Source organism: Ananas comosus, linkage group 11, assembly GCF_001540865.1.
Source record: "Ananas comosus cultivar F153 linkage group 11, ASM154086v1, whole genome shotgun sequence".
Classification (NCBI taxonomy): domain Eukaryota; kingdom Viridiplantae; phylum Streptophyta; class Magnoliopsida; order Poales; family Bromeliaceae; genus Ananas; species Ananas comosus.
Genome location: NC_033631.1, coordinates 416,357 through 432,201, shown reverse-complemented (window position 1 = coordinate 432,201; position 15,845 = coordinate 416,357). Strand labels below are relative to the sequence as shown.

The 15,845-nt window shown below is 38.0% G+C and overlaps 2 protein-coding genes across 2 annotated transcripts; both read left to right on the top strand.

Annotated features, from left to right (window-relative positions):
- Nucleotides 444-2,091, top strand: LOC109717795 (bZIP transcription factor 11-like). The gene has a single exon (XM_020243715.1). It carries the CDS (start codon nt 1,383-1,385, stop codon nt 1,866-1,868), a length of 486 nt encoding a protein of 161 aa, XP_020099304.1. The 5' UTR covers nt 444-1,382; the 3' UTR covers nt 1,869-2,091.
- On the top strand, nt 7,852-14,042 carry LOC109716896 (chaperone protein dnaJ 10-like). Its single transcript, XM_020242505.1, has 10 exons — nt 7,852-7,997; nt 8,324-8,436; nt 9,793-9,852; nt 10,542-10,624; nt 10,907-11,066; nt 11,708-11,837; nt 12,811-12,969; nt 13,062-13,234; nt 13,329-13,409; nt 13,716-14,042. Exons 2-10 carry the CDS (start codon nt 8,350-8,352, stop codon nt 13,806-13,808), a joined length of 1,026 nt encoding a protein of 341 aa, XP_020098094.1. The 5' UTR covers nt 7,852-7,997; nt 8,324-8,349; the 3' UTR covers nt 13,809-14,042.

Sequence of the window (15,845 nt, the reverse complement as noted above, 5' to 3'; positions counted from 1 at the left end):
TTGATTAGTAACCTGTTGACCAGACTACCGTTACGTAAAAGTCAATCTTAACTTTAAAAAAATAAATGGCTCAATTTAAATTAGTCGGTGTATCGAAGCATTTCTCATTTTCATACAATAATAGTTTCCATCTCAATGAGCTTTGGGGTAGTTATAGAGTGCATATTTGTTGTACACAGAATCAAACTCTTTTACTTTTAACATTCCCATACATGTCATCAACTGAAAATTTTACTGCAACACAACAAAACACAAAAACAACCCCCTCTTTGGAGATTCCAAATCTCTCCCTTTCTCACTCTCTCCCCACCACCCTTTTTGTAATTTAATTCAATACTTTTTTTTTTCTTTTAATCTTTTTTTAAACTACTATTATTATTATCTTTTACTTTTTTAAAATAATTTCTCTCTCCCACTCCCCTTCTATAAATTCCACCCCCTTCCCCTCCCCAATTCCCTTTTCCCCCTCTCCTCTCCTCCCTTAGTAAGGTTTCCTCTCATACCATTACTCTGCTCCTCTGTTTCCTCTGTTTTGTTTTTTTGCTCTCTTTTTTTTTTGGGGTTTCTTTTGGGGGTCTCATTTTTAAGATTCCTAATCCCAAAACCCTCCCCCCCTCCCCTGAATCTCACTTAATTTGGTGGTGGAATATCCATATTCATATTCATATTCATAATCATAAATCCCCTGTTTTTGCTCCCTTTTGATTTCTTCCTATTTACAGGGGAGGTTCTGCCAAAATTTCCACCAATCTTTTTTGGAGTTTTTAAGTCCAAAAACTAGAAATCACATCTTGAATTTGGACTCCAGAAAAAAAAAAAATGAGAAAAACCTCAACTTGATATCAAAATTAAAGGGGTTTATTATCATCTTGCTCTGTTATTTTCTCCATTTCCAGGGGAGACTCTGCCAAAATTTCCCCCATAGGTTTTTGGATTTTAGATCCAAAAACACAAACAAATTCTTGTAAAAAAAAGTTGGGTGCTTTGACTTAAGATTCCCCTGTTCTCCCTGAGCCTAAAAATCCAATTTTTATCTACTTTTTTCCCCTGTTTTTTTTTCCCCTGTTTTTTCTTTTGTGTTCTAATTTTTGTTTCACATGGACACCATGAATCCCTGCTGATGTTTCCAATTGATGCCGCTCATCCTCAGTGAGATCCTGCTCTCGGGTTTTATGATCAACTCCTCCCTGCGGCGCCGAACCCCCCTCTTTCAATCCTTCTCTGTTCTCTTCCTCTACTGGTTCTATGTTTTCTCCGAATTACACCACCACCACCAAAACCACTTAACCAATCACATAATAACTACTACTAGCTCTAGATCCATTGAATTATCACACACCTCGTAATCTCTAAATTTGTGTACTCAAAAAGTTGAAAAAAGAATGGCTTCTTCTAGCGGAACAACGACGACGACGACGACGTCGGGGTCATCGGAGGAGGAGCTGCAGGTGCAGATGGACGTGAAGCGGCGGAAGCGGATGGCGTCGAACCGGGAGTCGGCGCGGCGCAGCCGCCAGCGGAAGCAGCAGCAGCTGGAGGAGCTGAAATCCCTGCTGGGCTGCCTGAAGCAGCAGAAGCAGCAGCTGCTCTGCTCCCTGGGCAGCACTGAGTCCCACTTATCTGCCCTGCAGGGGGAGAACTCTGTTCTCAGAACCCAGCTCCTGGAACTCACCAATAGACTCTGCTCCTTAACTGAGATCCTACAATATCTCAATGGATTAAATGGATTTAATGGATTAAATGGGATGGTTAATGAGAACACTAATCACTATAATTACTATAATAATTACAACAACAATTATGATAATAATAATAATTGTGATGGGTACAGTAGATTGGTGCATCTGAACCAACCCATAATTATGTGAGAGAGAGAGTGTTTGTGTTTTTTTATTAGAGAGTTGGTATTGTAAATTTTTATTAGTATTATTATTGCTTTTGGAAGTGGTTGGGATTGTGGGGTTTGTGGAAAATTAGGGAGGCGGCCGTAATAGTGGTTCTGCTATTATTAAAGAACCATTTGTATTTGTTTAAGCTTTGTTTCTTTTTCTTTTTCTTTTTTAAGAACAAGTACTCTGTTTTTGGTCCACACACTTCTCTCTCTTTCTCTCTCATTGATTTATTTTCTAAAATAGAATATTTCTTTTTCTCCGTATGTGTTTGTTTGGTTTGATCTTTGAAATAGCTTTTCTTCGAGTATATAAATGGAAGGAAATTATTGTAGATCTCTCTCTCTTTCTCTCTCTTCACATGGCTTATTTCGCGTGATTGCGATTTCGTTTCTTTGTATGTATTTGTTCGGCCTGACTTTTAAAGTAAATTTTTTTTTATTCAATTAAAGAGATATAAGAAAAGTTGTTGAGGAATATAAAGTCTAAAGAGATTCTGGTTTCGATCTATCAATTAGTCACAAAAAATAAAAGCATTAATATCGCTCTTTTTGCTTTATGGTTTCTAATAAAAAAGATGTTAAGGCTTCTTTTCGTACATCAAATGGATATTTTTTTTAGAAGCAACCGTCTAACCAAGTACATTGAATTTAATAAATACGTACGCATAAGTATCTGTATATATTTGAGTTTAGGATAAACTTCAAATACCATTTCTATGGTTTCGCACTTTCTCACTTTAGTGCCTTGTGGTTTAAAATACATTAAGTTAGTGTCCTGTGGTTTTATTTTTATCTTTTCGTCAACTTTTTCATTAATATTTCGTTAAGTTATATACAAAAAACTTCAGATACCTCATGTAAGTTTATCAAATATTCACTTTAGTACATTTTAGTTTTAATTTTGTCATTGATTTAACAAAAAAAAAAAATAGTGGAATCGATAATAAAAAAATAAAAATAAAATCACATGGCACTAAATTTGTATACTTTAAACCACAAGGTACTAAAATGAGAACGTGTGAAACTACAGGAATGGTATTTAAAGTTTTCTCTTGAGTTTAAGGAAAAGTCTTATTCCATCTCCACCACATAAAAGGTGATCTTTTTCTTAATTTCATTGTCATTGCCCGGAATTCATTTATCCACACAATTAGTATCTAAAAAATAAGCGATTATTCTAAATTCAACTTTATCTAAAAAAACAAATTAAGTACAATCAAACAATCACTAAACCACACTATAAGAGAAAGTTTGATATATAGAAGATGAACAAGCTCTACACAAAAATAAAAGCTCACAAATACTACAACACTCATAAGAAAAGAAGAAGAAGAAGAAGAAGAAGAAGATGAGCAAGTATTTCAGTATGTTGGCAGATATGCCGACAATCTGCCCACGCGGAAAAGACGGAGAAGGGCCATATATTGGTTGCCCTCTTTTGTATGGACTCGAACTTCTCAAGTGCATTTCTCGTCAACAATCCGCAGATAGTATCAGAGTAGGTTACGAGTTTGATTTCTATGAACTGTAATATGTGCTGATGCTGAAGAATGCCGGTATTTTACCCACGTGTCGAAGACCAGAATGAGTCCAGTCACAGTCGAGACGGTGGTTAGTGATGATTCACACGCCGCTTGAGAAACAACCAATTGAGTATCAAATGGTGGATAATTTTCACATATCAAGGCCACTTCTAAGATGAGATATTCATTAAGAAGAAGGGTCCCACAGTCCTTCTCAATCAATCAAAGAGTGGATAATTTTCACATATCAAGGAGACTTCTGATTACAGATCTCTTCAATGATTTGGTAGATGAATTGCTGCAATTAATGCTAATAGTGATGTTCCTAGTGGCTTGATAATTGAACTTGTTGTTAATAAATAAACCTCCAAGTAGGGGTATAATATGGGCCGTACTAGGCCGGCACGACCCACATTGAGCCGAGCTGGGTCGGGCCTGAGGCCCGGCCCCTAATATGGGTCACAGCCCAACATGTCCCTCCGGCTCGCACAGCATGGATCGGGCCGTGTCGAGTCTGGCTTCGTGTCAGACTTGGCAAACGGGCGGGTTGGATAATCCGCGGACAGATTATCGTGTCCATGAGTCATGTAGAAGTTATAGAGAGGTTTCCTATAATTTAGCCTTATAAATATATGAACTTTTATATATAGCCTCTTTAGATAGTATAAATCATATTCATAAAATTAGATTTTAATTTTAAGTCTTAAGACATTGTTCGTCAAATATTTGTTGTGTCGCGCGCGTATACCCAAAGGTGCAAGTAATACTCCGGTCCACAAACTTTTAATTTCGACATTTGAGACGCTGATATTTAGTCCCTAGATTTTGAATCATATATCATTCTAGTACTTGTCTTAGAATAAAAATTATTGATCATTCGTGGTTCATCGTATATCATCACTTCATGCAAACAACATAAAAACAAGGGCATTTTTTTTCTTAGCAGTAGTAAAAAGTTAAAAAAGATTGTAATAAAAAGTTTCTACTCTCCTTTATCCTATGTAATCTTTCATTTCACCTCTTCTAATCATATTGAATCAATTGATGAACGATTTTTGATGATTTATATAGAAAAACACGTGTTTGACGGTATTTCCAACAAGCCTATCATGCGCCATTTTCAGAATTAATATGAAGATACGTAAAGAACAATTGTAAAAATAATAATATTTTTTTATACAATATTAATGACTAATTTATTTTTTTATAGAAGATTTGTATTTTTTTTTCTCCCTTATATATTGATTCATACGAGAAAATTTTTAGATTTGCTAGTGCAGTATCTCATGCTATATAATGCAGTTTTTCTATAATTCCAGACGACGCCTTAGTAACTTTAAGTTGTAGAATACAAACCTACACGGATAATTTTGAAAGTTCAGATAATAAATAATATATGAGAAATTTAAGTGGCTATCTTAAAATGGGCAAAAATTAAAAAAGTTTATTTAACTCTAATTTTAAACATTAAGATGATTCCATAGTTTTTTTTTTAAAAAAAGTTTTTTAACTTTATTAATAATGCCAAATGCAAAAACAACAAGAGTAATTACAAACAAAGATACCACAAGAAACACAAAGTTTTCATCTTTGGGGAACCAAATTTGTCTCTTTCCCTTCTTTAGGTTTTAGTGCAAATACCAAACACACCAATCTCTTTGTAGATTTCAAAATATACACACACACACACACATATATAAACATAGTATAGGCTCTTCTTTCTTTTTGTGTTCATAATTTCATGTATCATGGTTTTGTTGCCGCCTATGTTTTCCACTGTACTTGTTGAGCATTCATATGGCATCCTACGTTCCCGGCGCCTCGCCGCGCATCAGCGTCGGATGGTCGACGCATCACGAACTCGACAAGCCGCCGCCGCCTCCGCCTCCTCCCATGCTCGTATTCGAATTCCAGTTCGAAGTGAAACGGACGAGGGAGATCGACGGTGTCTCGCGCATCGTCGAATGGACTCACTACCCTTCGGCGGCGGTGAGTTGGGATTTCCGTCGGTTTGTCGCAGAACGACATAGCAGGGATCAGTTCATCCGGAAACTGGAAAAGGACGCGCCGGCGCTGAGCTTTCTCCCCCCGCGCACGCGAGAATCCCTGCGGAGGGACTTTGCGGGGCAGGTGCGGAAGGCCGTGTCGCGGTGCGGCGCCGAGCGGGGGCTCAAGGAGCTGCGGGTGGTGGCGCGCGTCACCGTCGCGATCGAGTCGGGGCTCGCAGCCGACCGCTGCCCGATTTGTCTCGACGAGTTCGGGGAGGAGCAGCAGCAGCAGGTGCTACTGAACTTCGGCCTTTTGGGCTGCGGCCACGGTTTTCACTATCGTTGCATCAGGACATGGCTCGAACTCGCGTCGACCTGCCCTGTATGTCGACATGTTATCTGACCTATATTTATACAAGAAAATATGTCGTAATCGATTCAGTGCGATACGTACGTGCAGAAACACTTTTTTTTTGTTTGAATTAACACTAGGTTGTATGTCATAGAATTTTTGATAAGGTCTAATCTAAAACATTGAATTGTAAGATTAAATATTTGTTAGATATGCTGACCCAAGCTTGTGAGCGACGACCGATCCTAGCCTGGCGAACCTGCCCCCACGCACGCTCGAATCCTTCAGGAGGGACTTCCCCGAGCAAGTGCGCAGCGCCGCGTCGCGGTGCAGGTCTGAGCAGGGACTCGATGAGGTCAAGGTGGTGGCGCATCTCACCGGCGTGGTCGAGTCAGGGCTTGCGACCGACTGCAGCTGCCGGCCGATTTGCCTCGAGGAGTTCGAGAAAGGGCGGCCGATTCTCGTGAACTTTGTCATATTGGTTTGCGGACACCGCTTCCACTATCATTGCATCGATACATGTCTCGATATGGCGACTAAATTTGAGTTAACCAACAACACTTTAATTTCAAATTTTAAATATATTTTATTTTTTTACTGTTTTAGTTCGTATATTTTAATGCGATTCTTGTAATTGTAAATTCATTATTATTGAAACTATGTTTGATTTTTAGGGCACATTAAAAATATGCTTCTTTATTTTTATTTTGTTGTGGTCCTCTTTTAATTGACTTTTGACAAAAGTTAGGATATCTTTTTTTGTATTTTCTTTATTGAATAAATGCTAAGTCATGCATAATTGAATAAGATGAGTAATAAAAAAAAATATTTTTTTAATATATTAAACTCAAAAATATGTGACAGGTGTATGTAATAATTCTCTCTCTCAATATTTTAAAAATCAGATGGAGTAGCAATCCAACAATATTAATGGGTTACATTAATATCACATTATAAATATTTAGTTATTATTTTTAATTTTGCTATATAAAATTATTTAAATATGATATTTAATTATAAAATACTGATTGTTAAACCAAATTAAACAGATATAATTTTTTAAATTTTACTTTTTATAAAACTAATCCGTGCTAAAAGAAAATAAAATCAGTTAAGTTGACTTTAAACCGCTGAATTTTAAAACGATCTGACCTTCAATTAGATCAGCTCCAAATAACTTTTTGACTTATCCGATTCAAAAAATAAAACCGAATCGCCTTATAAACTAGATCACGGTCCGGTCCGATCGATCGTACCCGTTCGACCCAGGTTTTAAATTATTCCTCCTACAAAGGATGCTATTAATAATAATACGCAAACAACTCATCATTAGGAATTAGGGATGTCATCGATCGGATTCGAGACAGATTTTTAAAAATCCGAATCCGAACCCGACTCTAAACTCAAAATTTGAATCTGAACCTGAACCAGAACCTGAACCCGATAGATTTTAAAAATTTATATCCAAATCTGAACCCAAAATAATTTTTTCTCTTTTCAAGATTTCAAAATATATTACATTAAATCTAAATTTTTGAAATACAAATTCAAATATAACATCAAATTTTTATATACATATTATATATAATGTAAAATAAATTGCGGCTCGGATCAGGTACATTCAAAATTTATATTCACATCTATATTCATTAGAGTTTTATTTTTAATATCTATATCCGAAATCATATTCGTTTAGATAGCGTTTGGATCGGGGATATTGGGAGGTTTAACCCCTTATCCCCGCTTTATACCCAAACACAAATTTTTTATCTAAAAATAGTAGTTCTCGGATATCTGAAATAAGCTGGTATAATCATTCCCACCAACACCTCTATTTTCTATATATATCTACCCACTATTTTTTTTTTATTCCATATTATTTATCCAAACCTTATTTTTTTTATTCCCGAAAATAATTTAATTTTCATCCCAAACGCTATTTTTTTTATCCCATACTTGTATCTATCCCTGTAATTGTTGTTTATATCCTAACCGAACGAAGCCTTAGTAACGAATAAATCCGCTACCTTGGGATTCGGGTTCCAATAAAATTTCGGATATCCGTATCCGTACGCATTGACATCCTGCTCATCATCCCACGCACCCTAGACTCTTTTTTTTTTTTTTTAATTTATTTTTTCCTTCTAATTTCTACTTCTCTCCCCAGAGGAAGCACAGTCACAGTCTCAGGAGATTTGTGACTATTTTCCCATCTGGGGATCAATTGATCTTCGAAATTTGAGGTTAAATTCATAGATCATTTGAATTATCAGTGCGATCGATTTCGTTTTGTTTTATATTTTTCCTAATCAGAGATTCCTCTACAGATCTGTTCCGGGTTGTTCTTTTATTCCGTGTTGTTTTTTAGGGTTTCATTCAGATTAATTTCTTGTTGTTCATGTTTTTTCGATTATTTGAATTTGTTTTTGAAGTTTTTGGATGCGAAAAATGAGCATAGAAACGTCTTTTCCGCCATAAAATTCACCGAGTTTATGATTTGCATGCTGTTTCAGGGAGTGTCGATTCATTAATTTGTCTTTTTTTTTTGTTTCTGTTTAATCTCTTGCAGATAGTGTTGATTAGGTTTTTGGAGCCATGGTGAAGGAGACGGAATATTACGATATTTTGGGTGTGAGTGAAACTGCATCTGCTGCTGAGATAAAGAAGGCCTATTATCTCAAGGTGATTAAACAAACTCATTCATGAATTTTTCAATTTTTGTTTGATTAATTCAACAGTTTTCTTGCTCAAAATGTGACATTTTTAATCTCTGGAGTTGTAAGAATCACTAAGTCATATTGATTACTGTGCCTTTCCTAATAGAGTTCTTCTATTGACATCTACTGATGTCGCGACTTAGCCGACCTCTTTAGACCCTTTTAGGGCATGTTTGGTTCATGATTGGAATATGAATGAGAAGTGGAATTGGATTGCTTTGGAATGGGAAAAGGAACGACGAATCATCCAAAAATGTTTGGTTCGTTATTGGAATGGACATCGGAATAGAAATTTAGAATTTTTTAGAGAGGATTTTGATTAAGAGAGAGAAAAGTGAAGAAGAGAGAGGAGGTAGCTGTTGATGAAAGAGGATTTTTAATAGTTTACTTTGAAATGGGCCAATTCGGGATTCAAAGTCAAATTGGGCCATAAATAGATTTGGCCATTCCCATTCCGGAGTGGAATGGGAATCGGAATCCAATTCCTATAAAAGAAAAGACAACTATCAGAATCAATGATTTCCATTCCAATTCCATTGTCTAAAATAAGTGATCCAAACATGCCATTAGGGTTATAGGTTTTGGTAGTTTATCAATTCCATCTCGACTTCAGAACCGCGGACGCGAGAGTTTCTCCTCATCGATTTCCTCATGAATGAAAGGAATTTATCTGCACGGTGATTTATCTTATTTCGGAAAAAAAATTTGAAGGCTTAATATGTTATTCATTCTAGACATTTACCAAATACTGTATGCTTCTTGAGTAAATCGATACACCGAATACGAGCCTTAGAGCGTCACCTTAATATTTTTCTTTGATAGCAATACAACAATGGACATATCTATTTAAATTATCAAAGTTACTAAAATATGCACTTGATTTCTAGCCTAAAATACCATGATATCAAATATTGCAAGGTGCACTAGGACGTAAGAAATAGGAAAATAAAGTAAAGAGGGAAAGAACTCATGAACTCATTCGACACTTCGAAAGAAATTTAGTTGGGGTGGAAAAAGTATTATTAGTTGTTTGAATCAGTGATGTTGACATTTCTCGCTGTGAATCGCCATTTTTGCTTATATTTTTCTATTGAAGCATATACACTGTGTGTTTTGATCTGCAACAGAGGGTAAGTGATTAACTGAAGATTAGTACTACTTTACGGATTTCTCGGATTACCTGTTTATCGCTTTGTTGTTAGTACTTTGAACATTAAATGAGCCGAACTGCTTATGCTTTTTATTTGGGGTATGCTTAAGCAAATCTTTTTTCTTTTTCTGGTTTTTTTTCTTCTTATTTATTTTCTTATGCTTCTTGTAGGCAAGGTTGGTACACCCGGATAAAAATCCTGGAGATCCGAAAGCTGCTCATAATTTCCAGGTGAGTTGCGTAGTTCTCCTAACTGTCGATATGACAGAACTATACTGTAGATCCTGTAGTCTTTGATTTCATATCACTAACACCAGTTGCAAGTAAAACTAGAAATACTCTGTAGGACATTAAACAAGTCAAGATTGAATTTGTTGTGCTGTTTTGGATTTCGTAGGCTCCAAAGCCGAATATCTGGAGTCTTCAGTAACTTCTTTATGTGCAAATGAGATATTACTCAACACATCTCTATTTTCCAGCAACTACTACATCTCACTACCAGGACTAACTAATCAACTCCATGAATGACTCTAATTGGACTAATGGACTCTAATTGGTGGTAAATTTTAGCCACTGATCTTAATCACTGCTTCAACAGAAACCAACCTGCAATTTGTCAAACATAACCCTTCCTAGCCATTAAAGTCGCGCAGAACATTCTTCTTCCTGCAGTAATGGAAAATAAATTGCTCTCTCTTTGCAGACGTTTTGGCCATCTAAAAAGCCATCTTTGCATGGATAGATCGATTTTGATAAGCTGGGATAATTTATTATATATTTGTGGTGAATAGTCTTTTCCATCTACAATTTGTTTCAATTTTGAAGTACAATGACTTCACCAGTTCAAGTATCACTAAAACAGTGTGTATTCTTTAAGGTGTATTAAAATTGATTTTAATTGTTTGCATGGGCTCTAAAAGGTCCTTGGGGAGGCGTATCAAGTCCTAAGTGATCCTGCGAAACGCGAGGCGTACGACAAATATGGAAAGGAAGGCCTTCCCCAGTAAGTCCTCAAGTTATAGTCTGTTTGATTTAACCTTATCAAGTTATTTAATGTTACTTCATGCTCATAAAAGTTCTTTGGAGAGTTACAGTATCTTGAAATCTGAAATTTCATATATAGCTTATGAAAATGCTGTTTCTTACGAATGTGCCATTATCTTAAGGTTGGGAGCCTTCCCATTTTGGGGAGTTGGTTTTGAAAAGTTTTTGTAAAGGGGGCATACATGAAAATTCAGGTTCTGAAAATTTTTACAAAGGGGGGCATTGACATTGTTGTCTTCAGGGATAACTTGGTAGATCCTTCAGCTGTTTTCGGAATGTTATTCGGAAGTGAATACTTTGAAGATTATGTTGGTCAGCTTGCTCTAGCATCCTTAGCTTCGGTAGAGCTGGAAGAAGATTCACAACCTCCGGGCGCTCGGAGAGTTCAAGAGAAGATGCAGGTATCTTGCAATGTGCCTTTAAGGTGTTAAACCTGATAGTAAGTTGCATGGGTAGATTTATGCTTGATTTCGCGATTTATTCCTTGAACCTCTCACTGAAAAACTTTAGTCCTGGCATATTCTGATATGTTGCAATTCCATCCCTGACTGCTTGAAAAAAAAACACATAATTTCTGCCTAAAATGACCAATTTACCCCCTTTTCAGCGACATAACTAAAGTCAGTAGAGAGATCATTTTATGGTGAGATAATACACCAAGTAGATCTAGTTCTTTTAGAAACTTAGTTGATTGTTTCGACAATCGACTTATGATAAGAGACGGATGGGAATTGATTTATTAATCAACTTTTTACGATAAAAGTTTCCCTAAGATAGTATTCCAATTGTAATAGGAAAGAACTAAAGAGAACTCCTGTTACGATTAAAATAGCCATTAAAATGAAAATCCATTTTACAGTCCTAAACATCGAGTCCATGTAATTCTAGTGTCTTCATTTCAGAGAAACTTTTCTTTTTGCTTAAATGTAGCTTTTAGGCTATAGATAACAAAATATTCTTTTTGTGGCGTTTTAATCTTGTGGTTAATATTTTTTGTTATAATGTTCAACTTGATTGAATAATTCTCTTTGTCCAAGTGCAGGAGTTGCAAAAAGAAAGAGAACAAAAGCTGATTCAGAGTCTGAAAGACCGGCTTCAGCCCTACGTGGAAGGGAAGAACGATGAATTTGTGAAGTGGGCGAATGCGGAGGCTCGCCGTTTGTCTCAAGCTGGTAATTTGTCATCATTTCAAATTACTTTTTTCTCGAATATAGAGATCGATGATTTTAAATGTAACCTTAAAAATGTGGCAGTAACTTGGATTTTCTTAAAATAAATAAGATTTTTCATCTCCTTCAACTCTCTAGCATAGTATAGCATTCGTAAAATTTTTCAACCCTCCGAACATCAGATGAAATTGTCAACTGCTATGTAAGACGTTTTCATTGAAAAACAATTAATATCAGGCTAAAATACAGAAAATCCTCTTGTAAATACCGGCTTTTTTATTTTCTCTCTCGATTTTTAGAAACCTATATTATGGATCCACTTGACACTGTCTATAATTTATACGGAAAATATTCTTAAAAAAATGACAGAAATATGTATCTACACACACACACACACACACACACACACACACACACACACATATGTGGGGCCTTTCCATGAACACCATGGAGCTAGTGCAAATGGGGCGCTGTAGTGGGATGCTGATTCATGGGGCTTATTAATATTCTCTCCAACAACAAATTGAACACTATAAATAGGAGATAACTTGGNATATATATATATATATATATATATATATATATATATATATATATATATTATGTCTATTTGTGTGTGTGTGTGTATATATATATTTCTGTAGAACAAGTAAGGACAATTTGGCCATTTCGCCCTCTTTACGAACGTCACAATTCTCTAAAAATATTTTTAAAATTTTGAGGAAACAAAATATAGATTTTTGAAAATTAGGAAGGAAAAGTAAAAAAGTGGATATTTACAAGGAAATTTTTTTTTTATTTTAGCCTTAATATTATGCTCAACAGTCAACACAAAATGAGTACTTATTGATCATGGAATCTCATCAGCATGTAATGCAAGCAATGACCATTTGTAGTTCTCGATCAATTTGCAGTCCTGTGAACACATAAAGTGCCGTTCCTTTGATTCTGACTTGAAACTGCCTTATTCTTTCAGCTTTTGGCGAGGCTATGCTTCATACGATTGGTTACATCTACGCAAGACAAGCGGCGAGAGAGCTTGGGAAGAACAAACTTTACATGGGTGTACCATTTATTGCCGAGTGGGTACGAAATAAAGGTCACCACATCAAATCGCAAGTTAACGCAGCTTCAGGTACTCATTCGAGGCTACCGACGCATTTTTTTTCAAATACACATTTCGACAAACTCGCTTTTAATTTTGTCGAAACTACATTTCTTTGTTAGGGGCCGTCTCATTGATACAGCTGCAAGAGGGGATGAAGAAGCTCGAAGAGAGCGAAAATAAGGAAGAGAGCTTTCTTAAGATCGTTGAGGAGAAGAAAGATGCAATGATCAACTCACTGTGGAAAATCAATGTGGTCGATATCGAAACAACTCTTTCGCATGTCTGCCAAGCGGTATATTATCTCTTACAGAGAAAACTACTTTGGATGCATTCGCGACCGCGTGCTGCTCGATTTATTCGAAACTTTTTTTTTTCTTGTCTCTCAGGTTTTGAGAGATCACACCGTTTCCAAAGACGTTTTGAAGTTACGAGCGAGGGGATTGAAGAAGTTGGGAACGATATTCCAAGTAAGTGATGCTTTTGAGTGACTTCATCTCTCTTATCAACCTTGTATGTTCTCTGAATCACTATCTAAGTACAAGATGATTCATGTTAAGCATATGTTATTTGTCGAAATTCGTCGAATCTCGTAATGGATTAGCTCCAAAACAAAGTTATAAATTTATAACAGATGAGTAATTGAGGACATCGATTGACGACGGAATTTTCTTAGTAAACATCCATTGCTTGAAAGAAGATTGTATATGTTTAACCCTTCTTTGAGTATATTTCTTGGTTATTACCCTAAAATTATCACCCCATATTATGATCAGGGTGCGAAAGGCAGTTATCGAAGGGAAAATAGTCTGCGAGTCGAGACCAGCACCAGCGGAGACGCTCATGCTACATCATCGAAAACGTCATAAATATATGTGCGCCATGTAATTCTGTGATCTCTCTTCATCTAAGATTTATGGTTTTGAACGTTTTGCAATGCTTTGGTTTCTCCATTTTTTAACTTACTCTTATGTATACACTAATGCAACTCATGCATCATTGTATGTGTCTGTTAGGGATTAGTGTATGATGTATTTGTCTCACCCTGCTATTATATGCTATTTTATTGTTTTGAGGAAAATAATTTTGTGACATCTAAGGTAGACCTCTGTGAATTATTTAAGTGGTTTCTACTGACGTGCATGATGGATATGAAAGATATATGAAATGGACAGGTACGGTAAGTGATGAAAATTTAACCCATTGAATTTTAATATGAGATTTATCCCATTGCATATGCATAGTGGGGATTTGAACTCACGACCTCACAGAACCGAAGGGGTTATGCTCTAATGCGATGTTACCTAAAAGGTCGATCTAGTTTTATACCTAAGGCATGCTTCGCGTACTTATTCGGTGTGAATATTTTCTGTTGTGATTGAAAGCACGGAGTTTGATGTTTGTTCATTAAAAGATCTTGGCATTCATAATTTGAAATAACATATGATTTATTTTATTTTAATAAAATGACTTGAAGATCACAACTATTTCATTTTAGACACTTGATTTCACTTTTATCAGCGCTATTTAAATACATGAATATTTTCTTGGCGCGGGGCCCGCCTGGTTCTCTCGAATCTCCTGCGCCCGTCTCCATCACCGTCGTGTTCCCGAACCGCACCCTCCTCGCTCCCCGGCGACCCGCACCCCTCGACGGCCCCCACGACGCTCCTCGCGCGCCGGCCGGCGCGATCTTTTTTTTTTTCTCGCCGCGCCCGCCGTTCTCCCTCGAATCCTCCTGCCGTCCCCATCACGTCGCGTTCCCGAACCGCACCCTCCTCGCTGCCCCGCGACCCGCACCCCTCGACGGCCCCCACGGCGCTCCTCTGCTGCCGCGAGCGACCCCCGCCGGCCGGCGTGGAGCGGCCGTGGGGGGCCGTCGAGGGGTGCGGGTCGCCGGGGGAGCGAGGAGGTGCGGTTCAGGAACGCGACGGTGAGGGGACGGCGCAGGAGGATTCGAAGGAGAACGGCGAGCGCGGCGAGAAAAAAAAAAAAAGCGATAGAATCACATTACACCAATTACACTACACCATTACACCATTACCATTCACTATTACACTATTACTATTACACCATTACATCATTACCATTACACCATTACACCATTTACGCCATTACACCATTACACTATTACACCATTTGCCGACGAGAAGAACACGCGTGGGTCTTTTCATTTTCTTCTTCTTTTTCATTTTTTCTTCTTCTCCTGCGGAGGACCTCGACTCCCTTAATCTCCGTTGACGGGGGCGCCCTTCGCCGCCGCCTCGGCGGCGCGCGGCGGCTCCGATGGCGGTCGTCGGACGAGGAGACGTTTTACAACCGCCGCAGTGCTCGGCGGAGTCGGCGTACAGGGACAGCCCCAGCAGCCCCATCTCGCGGCGGTGGTGTCGAAAGCTCGTCGGCGATGGTGAGGGAGCTGCTCGAGGTGGTGCTCGCGCTGTTGAGCTCGGGCTTGGCGGCCACCGACCTGCGCTGGTCGACGAGGCCGCGCAAGCCGCGGGCTGCGACGAGCGGAAAAGCCGCGAAGCTCGGGGCCAGCTCCGCCACCACCGCCGCGTTGCTCCGCCGCAGTCGCTCATTCTCCTCCACCAACGCCGTCGCTCCTCCTACGTTGGCGGCGGCCGCGGCGGAGGCGGTAGGGGTGGGGCCGAGGACGAGGAGGCGAGGAGGAAAGGGGGAGTCGGTCTAGGGCTGGGGGTCTGCGATGACGGGATCGAAGAAAGGAGAGAGAAAAAAAAGAGGAGAGAGAAAAATATATAAGGGTATTTTGGTCAGTTTGCTAAAAAAATGGACCGAATCTGCAAAAATGAAAAAGGTGGCCCGGTTTTACAAAAATCCAAAATAAGTGGATTTTTTATGAAAAAAGCCTAAAAAATTTAAAGTAAATAACTATTACAGAATAATTT